This window comes from Sebastes umbrosus, chromosome 2, assembly GCF_015220745.1.
Source record: "Sebastes umbrosus isolate fSebUmb1 chromosome 2, fSebUmb1.pri, whole genome shotgun sequence".
Lineage (NCBI taxonomy): Eukaryota > Metazoa > Chordata > Actinopteri > Perciformes > Sebastidae > Sebastes > Sebastes umbrosus.
In genome coordinates, this window is record NC_051270.1 from 20,149,007 (window position 1) to 20,160,888 (window position 11,882).

Below are 11,882 nucleotides of genomic sequence, written 5' to 3' on the forward strand. Positions count from 1 at the left end.
TGGCTTCCTTTACCATTTGTTGATTATCTGTTGCAAAATTCATAATTGTTAGTATAACAGGCTGCATGTAAGGCTAATGGAAGTCATTTGAATTGGCACAAATAAGAAAGTGTAGATATCTTTTAAGGATTTTAAAATTATTTTAGTTTCAAAGAAGTTTGTGGTGTTGAAAATAATAACAGGTGTCTCTAATATAGAGAAACATGGTGTGCAGAAATCTATTTTGTGAGCATCCACATAATTCACTCGCTCAGATTACTCTCGTTAGATCAAGTAACTGCAATTTAAGATGTCATGTTGTTAATTTTACTTTGCAAGTAATGCTGTTGAGGTGTGTGTGTACACAGACATGTGTACTTCAGGTCGTAAACATGCTGTGTTTTAATACTCGTGTAGCTTTGAAATCTCACAACATGACCACTGACTGAACTCCAGTAAAATGAGCATGCCACCGAGCAGAGGGAGAGCAGGCTCAACAGGAGTGGAACAGCACATTAACAAACTGATGACATTTGCCGAGGTTCAGTGCTCTGGCGGGGCTGAGGGAGTTAGATGGGGCTCCACAGCTGTTCCCCTCACCAGGCCTGGATGACAGCTCCATAAAAAGCCTGAGGCCTGCTCTGTGCAGACAGACATGCTGCGTGCTTGTGTCGCAATATAATCGAGACTTCAGTGAAAAACAGAGCACTTGTCTGGCACTGCAGACCAACACGAGAGAGATCAGTTTCCAGGTAATGTCTGTGCAGAGACACAGAAACATTCCTAGTATTTCAGTTTGAGTTAATCTCTTTCTCAGTATTACTGTGGATAGACTCATTACCAAAACAAGGCAACAATGAACTGTCACCCTAAATGATATGTTAAGAAAACACTAACTGGATACATAATCCAAAGTTTGCTCAAAATCACTGATGTAATAGTTAAAGCAATTTTAATTATTTGTTTTGTGTTTTTGTGAGCTCATGCATTAAGTTTAACTTTTGACATTTAATTACCGCCTCTTCAGTAGAACAATAAGTGTTATTTGTACAGATAGTTTGATGGGTAACAGGCTTTAACTGAACTACAATGTAGGAGTTGGGGTTTTTCAAAGTTTTCAGTTAGATCTCCAAAAAGCGCAATCACGGCAATTTCCTAAATGCTGCAAAACAATGTGAAGATGCATCACCTTTAAATATTTGTCAAAATCAAAGTAACATACTCAAGTTTTTAAAAAAAGACACTAAGCCAGAGCCAGTACAGTCAAACGCTTTAGTAGAGAATATTATAATGTTTTACAAACAGATGCATTAACACTAAAACATATAACAGCCAGACATGGTAACATCTCATCACCGTTAAATGGGCAGCGAGGCTGGCTTCATACTCAAACTGGCTTAACTAAACAGGATGCCATGAATATGTCATTTCTATCAACAGAAGGTACAAATATCACTGTTTAAAAGTACAATGTCTATTTCCAAAATATTATGAAAAAACTAAGCAAGTAGAAATCAAAAAGCATAACTCCAACAAGGCTACACAAACCTCTAAATGTTATTTTTAAATAAAATACGTTTAGATCTTTATAATCTGCATCCAGATCCAAGTCTAAATACACTGAAGGACAATCATGTTGAGAAAATCCAGGGTTATGTGCAAGGATGAATTATTTCAACTTAGTCAGAACCATCGCGACTAAATTATAGGCAATTTAAACACAATGTTTCTGTTGTCTGTAACGGAAATGACATACATAATTTGCTAATATGTTCATGTCTTCTAAATTTGGTTGCAACTGCACAATATTCTCAAGATTCATGGCAATTTATGTAAAATGCCATTTCAAAATTTGGCAGTGGAATAGGAAAAGAATAATGCAATTTTAGGTAATTCAAATATTAAAGATTTAGTGAAGATTGGATGGAATTTGAAGGAGTGGTGAAAAATGTGTTTTGCGAAAAATTCAAAATTGTGAAAAATGTGTAGTCAAACATCGGTGTGGCCTATATGGATATGTATATATGTCAGACCAGGGATTTTTTATTTTACTAGTACGCTTCTTGGGTCAGGAATCATCAGGACTGTATAAATTGTGTAAATAACCACATGGCGGCGCTATCTGCAACAAAAACTAACCAGTTATTCTTCGGCCCATGGCCTTAGCTAAACGGTTTTGAGATCAACAAGCAGACGAACAGGTCTGAAAACAAAACCCCCTTGGAGGCGACAACTGATAACTGGTTGTGGAAATAAAATGTACCGAACACTTCACAACACTTTACTCTACACTTGTACTATAACAAATAGACCGTAGATACAGTTTATCTCTAAAAACTACTCAAAAAAGCACCTTCAAGGACTGAAGCCTCTCGGGACACATGGACCAGGAGGTATGTGTGAATAAACAAGGCACATAGGTGTAGGATTATTAAGTATTGTGAAATGGTACAAAATACCTTTCTAGTGAAATGCTTTTTGATTCAACTGCATATACTATTAATAATTTTGTTAAGCTCATTAGCCTCAGCAGTCAATTTAGAGGTCTATGGTTCAAATACTGATGTCCTCTTGTCACAAATCCAAATATATCAAAAAACAAACAAAATTCTTCTTAAGGCGTTTAAGGTTGCTCCACAATTAATACTTCTTGGGCTGAGTTTTGCTTATTGCTATTACTGCTCAGTATTTTCATTGGTGTCACTCTCGGTATCTGGTGGTGGTTTAGATTTCGGAGCCGTTGATGGTCTCGGTCTCCGGTTGGACTGGCCGGACCTCTTGCCTCCCCGCTGGCTCTTGGCCAGCTCAGCCTGCAGACTGTGACCATTCAGACTGAGATCCTGCAGAGCCTCCAGAGCCAGATCGGCAGCCTCAGGGTCGCTGTAGTCCAGGAAGGCCCTGTGTTGAGCTCCCTGCCAGGTGAGCCTCAGTGGGGCGGCCTCTCTCTCTCTGAGGGCAGTTTTCAGCTCACTGACACGCAGCCCAGCAGGGATCCCCCCCAGGTAAACTGTGGTCACGCTCAGAGGGAGCTTACGCTGAGACATGACTTCACTTCCACCCTCTTCTGGGCCCTTTTCCTTCATGTTCTCTCCTCTTTTTCCCTTTCCTCTCTCATCACCTCCCCCACCTTCTCCTCTGCTTTCTTTCCTCTCTCTAGCTGGGCGCCGTCTAGCTTTCCTTTCTGAATCCGCTCCTTTCTCCTGTCTGGATTCTCCCTCATCATCCTGCTGTATGTTCTGCCTTGGCCTCCGTCTGGTTTGCCTTTTGGGTTGCCCAGTCTGCAGACCAGGCTCTGCTCCGACGGGCGCCACCCCCAGTGTAACGTCCTTTCCATTCTCTTCCTCCAGAGCACGCAGCTTCTTCAGGATGGGGATCTTCTCCAGCTTTTCTGGGTCAAGCTGAAGACACAAAACTGGACATGCTCAGTAAAGCTGAAAGGGGAGGGGTGTCAAACACACACACACACACACACACACACACACACACACACACACACAAACATAGCAAACAAATATCCCTCTGAGCCAACGTACCACACCTACGGATGAGTTAAATTAATAAAACGCAAACTGACAAATTAATTGGTGTTATTCCATCCTGCTCACAGCCCATGCTATAGTAATAACCATCTTTATAGCAGCAGGACATTTCACTTCCCAAGCAGTTAAAAATAAAGTCTGCCCTCTTGATTTGTTGGGCCTGTAAGTGTCTTGGCAGCCTTTGATACGGGCCGGTCCTGTAAAGGATATACGGGGCTATTGTTTTTACACTGGCCTGCGTGACCCGTCGTTCCCCTGCCCCACCAGAGCCAAGCTGGCTGGGCAGAGGAGCCTTTGATGATCAGACACGGCCTTCCTGCCAGTGAGGTCACTGGGTCCTGTTTACTTACATGCGTGTCTTAAGGAGCTCAGAGGTTACACACAGACTCTCCGCATGTTAAGAATAATGCCCCCATCATGTCTAATTAAAGACAAATTATCAGGTGGAAAAACACTTGACAGCTCTCTGCCAGTGTTAGTGAATCAGAAGCAGTTAAAAGTCCAGACTCACATTTAAATATGTACAGAAAATAAAGTGTGATTTGAAAATTATACACACACTTTATTATTTTGTTTTGTTGGCTATTTTCCCCCCCAAAAAATGTCATTCTTTTGTGTTTATAGCTGGTTGTTATGTGTCGTAGGCAGCGGTGAAATGTAACTAAGTATATTTACTCAAGTACTGTACTTAAGTATAATTTTGAAGTACTTGTACTTTACTTGAGTATTTCCATTTCTGCTACTTATATTTACATACATTTATTATACTCAGAGGGAAATATGGTATCTTTTACTCCACTATATTTATTTGACACTTAAACTAGTTACTTTTTACATAAAAAAACATATGAATAACAGAACAATATAATATAAGAATATAACACTTTAAAAGGAGCCGTTTTAAATAATGAGTACTTTTACTTTTGATACTTTAAGTACATTTTGCTGATAATAATACTTTTACTTAAGTACTATGTCCTAAATTCAGGAAATAGTATTTAGACTGTTGTATTTGTAGTAAGGGGTACTTCTTCCAACACTGGTCGTAGGACTATATACTATGCACTGTATGTAAAAACTAAAATGCTAACTCATATTATTATTATTATTATTATTATTATTATTATTATTATTACTACTACAGATTAAAAGAGTGAACAGAAAATAAGAATAATGTGACAATTATTAAAGCAGAGAAATGAAATGCATACAGAAGTACATTGAATATGAGAGTCCTCTGATGAGGTGTGGTGTCATCACACGTCCATTAGAGGGCAGTGTCGCTGAGCAGACAGGCTAAATATTTTGTTAGGCACTCAGGACAGAGCATTTCTGTTAACTGTTCCAGTTGAAGACTCACAAAGACTTAGATTAGGTGTGCAAGAAGCAGGCTACAACTAAAATATTACAGCACAATTGGCCTACAGTTGTCCAATAACTCATACACTTTATAAACAAAACAATCTGTTTGTAACACATTTTATATTAATTGAGATGATCCTTATTTTAATTTTCAACACAAAAGTGTGTTCATTACGATGAATTTTATCACTAAAATGTGATATTGTGATAATTAGTGTCATTTAAACCTGAGTGCTTAAAACGCAGTACAGCAGAGGTTCTGATTAGGGCTATACAATTAATTGAAATTTTATTGAAATCGCAATACGGCTTACTGCAATCTTCAAATCACAGTATTTGCTAAAATCGCAATATCTGTTTAAGGTAAATGTGTGTCCAAATAACATTTTAAATTAAATATTGTGGTGCTGCAGAGATGTTCTGGACTACACATCATATTCTACAGACTTAAGAAAACATATTTGTTTGGTACAGATCCACGCAAAAATCACACATTCATTTGAATGTGTGATTTATTGAAAACGAGAATAATGATGTTAAAATAACCTTTCCCTTTAATATCACAAATCATATCACAATATCAGTCAAAATAATTGCAATCAGATATGTTTTCAAAATCGATCAGCCCTACTTCTGTGTCTGTAAAGGGTATGCACTTTTTTCCTCATCAACTGGTTAAACAGGTTGAACCATCATATTATGGATATGAAACGCTTATTTCCTCAATCTGAAGTAGACCCCCTGCCTTCATGCCGTTTCTCATTTATTTACTCATGAGACTGATCCATTTTAAGATTAAAAAGTTACATAAAGACTGAATCACTGATGGGTTGCTTTTAATAAAGCTACTTTTGAAATGGCTGTAATGATGTTTTGTATCTTTTTTCCAATTTTCTTGATACAATATTTTTTAAACCAACCTTAAAATCAAATAGACCTGAGATTGCAGTCTGATGTACTATATGCCTGTTTTGTGGACTTACAGTAGACACAACAAAGAAAAGTTGTTTTACTTTACCTTAGTCCAGATGATTCCCTGTGGTTTGGGGAGCTGGCAACTCGTCTTAATAACTCTGGTGGGTGTGAGGATGTAGTCGACAGTCAGGTCATGACTTTCCATTAACTCCTCTGGAAAATCCATCACCTGAAAGCACAAATATCACAATTAGCACGGAAACAACAGGCCAGTAATCATGTGTTTGATCAACAGCATTTTTTATAACAATTTCACAAATAAAGAGAAGGAAAATATTTGTTTGAATCATATTTTCAAGCTAGTTTCCAGTTACAACTTTGGAAATATGAATGTCCCCACATCCTGTAGTCTAGTTGAAGACATTTGGAATAGAGTCACGCATTTGACATTGCATACACTACAATACAAACTAATGAATTAAAACAAAATATACACAATGATTAAAGTATGATTTCATCTCACCACTGTGGATACAGCAAGCATCCCTTGACTAGTTACATTTTATTTTTAATGCCATTGTGTTCAAGTGAGTCAAAGATCAGATTAAAGCTTTAATTAAATAATTTCACCTGTACTTGACGATATAATAAATTTCGATGACAACATGTTCAGACCGGTGATGAAAAAGTAAACTAACCTGGCAGTCATGGACAATAGTAACCACCACAGTAGATTCATCCACAGCTCCCATTGCGGCCATCATGCCATACTCCAAGTCGGCAAAGCCCTCTCCCTTTCCAATCCGAAAGCCTGCAGGAGAAGACAGGAGCACTGTTTTAAAGGCAGGTGTTGCAGGTTTTTTAAGTGATACAAAAGACTAACAGTCTACACTAATTTTCTGCTTTTTCTTGCTTGAACTATATCACATATCCACTTTATGTGTATAAATAACCAGCATTTGCATCACGTTCGGCATGTAAAAAACATTTTAATCTAGAAACTGCACTAAATGAGAACACACTGACATGTTGAGGGCGGCTATAGTAATGTTTTCAATCCATAATGAAATGTAGACTGATAGGAACATGGCTGAACCCTGTGCAACTAACGCTTTATGAGAACCATATGGCGTTGTACACTTTGGAAGCCATTTGGAAGTGCATGCATTATGGTAAACATGTCTGTTTCACTCTCAGGCATTTTGAAAATGAGGAACAAGATGCATTGTGAGTGATGGAACAATTTACATGGAGGGCAGAACACAGCAGAACCCACAAGAAGCAAAATTGATCTGATTATGCACATCTGCCCCCATTCTCCTTTCTGTTCTTCTTCACATCCCTGACAGGGTGTCCTGGTGCCTCACTGGGCTAGAAACACACGCAATGTTCACAACACAATATTTAATACGACTCAAGAAGTTCATCACATGTCCTTTCAGCTTCCTGTCATTTTCAACAGCATAATAAACAACCATTATAGGATATCATTTCTAATCTTCAGTACTGGTTTAGTAGAGTCACACTGTGATGTCCATTACATTGCACAATGCACAAGTATTGGATGGAAAAACATACTGATGTTCTGATCAGCAACGACCCAGGCCACACATGTGGCTTTACCTACTGTTTATTTATGGGTGAGGAGCGTGTTTTAATCTGTTTTTTGTTAGATTTGATATACTTTACTGTCAGTATGGTGAAATTTGTCTTGGGCTCTGTGAGGGAGCTGGAAATCATCCCCCTCACTAGGGTGAAAAAAGACAATGACTGTGTAAAGTTCAACAAAACAGAGTAATACAGGGAGTTCATGTCTGTTATGTTGTGCTTATATTTTGGGGAACTCCTTCTAATCCCTCTCTCTTTGAGGTCTGCTTCCGAGGGCGTGTTTTCACGGAGCGCATACCTGAAAATGCAGCCACTGGACTCCAACTGATGACAATTACTTTGTTAGGCTGAAAGTAGTCAAGGAAGAGAGAGGGGAGTGGGTAGAGGGTTCTTTGTTAAGTGGGCTTTTGTTTGGTAATTCTTAAGTTCATTATGCATCTGATTTAATCTGTACAAGGTCATATTAATTAGCATTTTGTATATGGAAATATTAGTATGGTTAAGTTGTAATTATATTACTTTAATTTATCGTGGGAGTGTTTATGTGCCGTTCAATGTGTAATGGTGCTGGTAGAGACCGTAAGTATTTATATGCCAGGTGTGAAAGCAGTGTAGAGTGTCAGAGAGAGAGAATCTGCTGCACTTGTGGGACTGATTTTGTTGTCCATCAGCCTGATACATGTTGGTGAGAGTTGTGGAACTTTTTGTAACCCATTTATAGTCAATAGTAAAAATCAGAGCTCTGGAACAAAGTCCATGCTTGACTGGTGCTGCTCATTTCTCCATCCCGCTTTACACCTCAATCCTACCAGCTTTCATCCTGTTTGTTCACCACCATCCAAACCTTACAGGCTCACAACACTGTTGATCTACGATGATTATAAAAATCCATAAATAAACAAATCAATTAGTAAAAATGTATATTTATACTAATTGATCATCTGTTAGTGAGGCTCCCAGTATTTAACTGAATTGGTGTGGTGAAGTGGTAAATCATTGTTCACCTTTCTCTGACACCGCCACAGAGCCGACCACCACCAGGTCTACCTTCACCTTCGCATCCAGCTCAACAGGCACACTGAAGTCTCTCACACCCTGAAGGAAGACAATGTAAAATAGGAATAGGTTAAATATTGGGGGTTTATGAATCATAATGAAATTATGTGTGAAAATGTTGATGAAAATATGTAAAATCAGCAAGTTGAAACCTGAGAGGAAGAGCATATGCGTAGCTGTTCTTTGCTGGCCCCCTCGGGAGGAGTGATGTTATTGAAAAGGCCGGTACGAAGACGAGGAGTTGGGACCAATAAAGTTTTGTGTGCCTGCAAAGGATTATCACAAATTAGCCACCAGACACATTTAGTTACTTAATACAATTAGCAGATTAATACTTAATTGGAAGAAATTCATTAAGTGATTGTGAAAACAACAAATATGTAGATTCAAATTCAGCAGATGCATGAAATGTCACTTCAAGAAGTGAACCAGAGGATGTAATACAGAAACTTCTGGTCTTATTTATCTTAAATATTGGAGTCTAACAGAGGATTTGTAATCCCTCCTTAAATAATTCTTCACAATTTCTGATCTAAAATATAGACAGAGTAAATACATTTCTGTAATACAGCCTGGGGCACTCTGGTTCTTTATGTGTGTTTCCACAGTGAAGTGCTACCTGTAGCACTGCAAGCCGGGCACCCTCCAGAGGTTTATCAGGATCTACCTTCACCTCAGTGGACTGGGTGAACTCCTCCAGCTCAGACACCTTGGCACAGGCTGTGAAAGCACCCTGGTTGAGAAGAGAGGAGGGTACAAGGACTGACAACAGTTGTTTTATTTCAGAGTTAACTTACTTCCAGCGTGATAAAGCGCGCCTGCTGCTGCGGTCTGTCTGGGTTTACTTTGACTGTATGGCTGGACTTGAACTCCTGCAGGTCTGCAAGCCTGTCGCATGCTTGAATTGCACCCTGGCCATTAAGTACACAGTAAAAAAGATCATGCACAGAAAGGATAGCCATTAATCATTCAAAATTAAAAAAAAAAAAAAAAGTCAAGAGCTGCCGTGAAAACCTCATAACTTGGTGTCATTAATGATTTTCACCCATACAGGAATTTACTTCCTTAAAACAACTGTTATCTAAAGATAAGATAAGATATTCCTTTATTAGTCCCACAGTGGGGAAATTTGCAAATCTACAAATATTTAATATGTTAATTCATTTTCCCAACATATGTAACACAACACAGTGACTTGTGTTCATACCCATTAAGGAAAATATTACTTTGTTCAAGAAATTTTATTTGCCTTAATTATGAAACTGAGCTTTATATTTATCAAATTTTGCAACTTAATATATGAGCGATTCTACACAAGAGGCTTTACTATATAATTTCATTACCTATCACTAGTCTACTTTAAGTGTCTAGTTTGTCTTATTATGATAAGCTCTGTGTGTTAAATATCTTGTTTTATTACTTACTACATGTAATGTCCTGTGTACACGTGGCCCCATGCAAAAGGCAGTTAACAAGTCACAGAGAGCAGACCAGCCTGTATGAATAAAATGTGAATGGATGAATAAGCAGATAACCTTGTCGACATTAATGCCACTGAATATTTGAGTTAACAGTTGTCAGTGTATTCATTTGGGTTACAACTAGTAGAGCAAACAACTGTGTTTGGCCCTCAATTAAACTGCTTTAACTTGCCTTGAAATTGGGGATCCTGTTGTGAACAGGTCTGGGGAAGTTGGCCAGAATATTCTCCTCAATGTAATCCCAAACTTTCTGACGAATGTCCCATTTCGTAATTTTCATAATTATGAAACTGAGCTTTTATATTTATCAAATTTTGCAACTTAATAAATATATGAGTGATTCTACACAACAGGCTTTAATATATAATTTCATTACCTATCACAAGTCTACTTTAAGTGTGGTTTTCTAGTTTGTCTTCTTCTTCTTCTTCTTATTATTATTATTATTATTATTATTATTATTATTATTATTATTATAAGCTCTGTGTGTTAAATATCTTGTTTTTATTACTTACTACATGTAATGTCCTGTGTACATGTGGCCCCCATGCAAAAGACAGTTAACAAGTCATAGAGAGTAGACCAGCCTGTATGAATAAAATGTGAATGGATGAATAAGCAGATAACCTTGTCAACATTAATGCCACTGAAATATTTGAGTTAACAGTTGTCAGTGTATTAGTTTGGGTTACAACTAGTACAGCAAACACTGTGTTTGGCCCTCAATTATCTAAAAATATTAAATATGTTAATTAATTTCACCCAACATATGTAACACAACACAGTGACTTGTGTTCATACCCATTAAGGAAAATATTACATTGTTCAAGAAATTTTATTTGCCTTAATTATGAAACTGAGCTTTATATTTATCAAATTTTGCAACTTAATATATGAGCAGACTTTACTATATAACTTAATTACCCGTCACCAGTCTACTTTAAATGAGCTCTGTGTGTTAAATATCTTGTTTTTATTACTTACTACATGTAATCTCCTGTGTACACGTGGCCCCATGCAAAAGACAGTTAACAAGTCACAGAGAGCAGACCAGCCTGTATGAATGAAATGTGAATGGATGAATAAGCAGATAACAACCTTGTCGACATTAATGCCAGTGATTATTTGAGTTTACAGTATAGTAGTAGTAGCAGTAGTACTAGTAGAGCAAACAACTGTGTTTGGCCCTCAATTAAACTGCTTTAACTTGCCTTGAAATTGGGGATCCTGTTGTGAACAGGTCTGGGGAAGTTGGCCAAATTATTCTCCTCGATGTAATCCCAAACTTTCTGACGAATGTCCCATTTCGTGGCTCCTGAAGAGAAAACAACAGCTTTAATAACAGATTCAGTAATGCTAACATTAGCTTAGCCTTTAGCTACAGCGGCTAACATTAGCATGCGTTCACATTCATTCATAACGACGAAACAAACGTCATTAAACACTTTAGCCTGCCGTGTTTACGTCTATTAAACAGCTCCATTGTGTTATTCATGATACACATTAGTCTGTTTAACAGCAGAACGTGTTTTTATAATGAACTCAGAGTGAAGCATTTTGAGCTAACAGTTAGCATTAGCCAAACATTTACACATGCTACGTGTTAGCATCCACATTCAGCTTTTAACGAGTAAATACAAACGTCACGGACGTTTAACCTACCGGGGTTTATTTCTATATCAGGCTTCATTGTGTTAATGATGATAGAAGTTCGTCTCTGCTACAAACACTACACGATTAGAGTCTCTACACGTGAGCTGAGTAATCTGATAGTGAACGGACAGCTGCCTGTCAGTGTTTATCAAAGATACGGAGGCGCGGAGAGGTCAGATTTAACCAAACGCGAAGCCAGAAGTGTAAAGGGCCTAAAGCTACAGACATTTGTATTAAAGTACAGTTTTGAAGTTTCCTATATATTTACATGAGTGTTTCAATTTTTCTT

General features: G+C 37.8%; 1 protein-coding gene across 7 annotated transcripts; it reads right to left on the reverse strand.

The window, feature by feature from the left end:
- Positions 1-1,237: 1,237 nt before the first annotated feature.
- On the reverse strand, positions 1,238-11,630 carry mthfsd (methenyltetrahydrofolate synthetase domain containing). Of its 7 annotated transcripts, none has more exons than XM_037796725.1 (8): positions 11,603-11,630; positions 11,152-11,255; positions 9,079-9,192; positions 8,612-8,725; positions 8,408-8,498; positions 6,494-6,606; positions 5,899-6,024; positions 1,238-3,377 (listed from the first exon to the last, which is right to left on the reverse strand). In XM_037796725.1, exons 1-8 carry the CDS (start codon positions 11,628-11,630, stop codon positions 2,655-2,657), a joined length of 1,413 nt encoding a protein of 470 aa, XP_037652653.1. In that variant the 3' UTR covers positions 1,238-2,654. The 7 variants fall into 7 exon arrangements, with proteins under 7 accessions (XP_037652653.1, XP_037652694.1, XP_037652681.1 ...); XM_037796766.1 differs by lacking the exons at positions 9,079-9,192; positions 11,603-11,630 and adding exons at positions 9,257-9,370; positions 10,925-10,995; XM_037796735.1 differs by lacking the exon at positions 9,079-9,192 and adding an exon at positions 9,257-9,370 and having other exon boundaries at positions 2,655-3,377.
- Between the last annotated feature and the right edge of the window lie 252 nt (positions 11,631-11,882).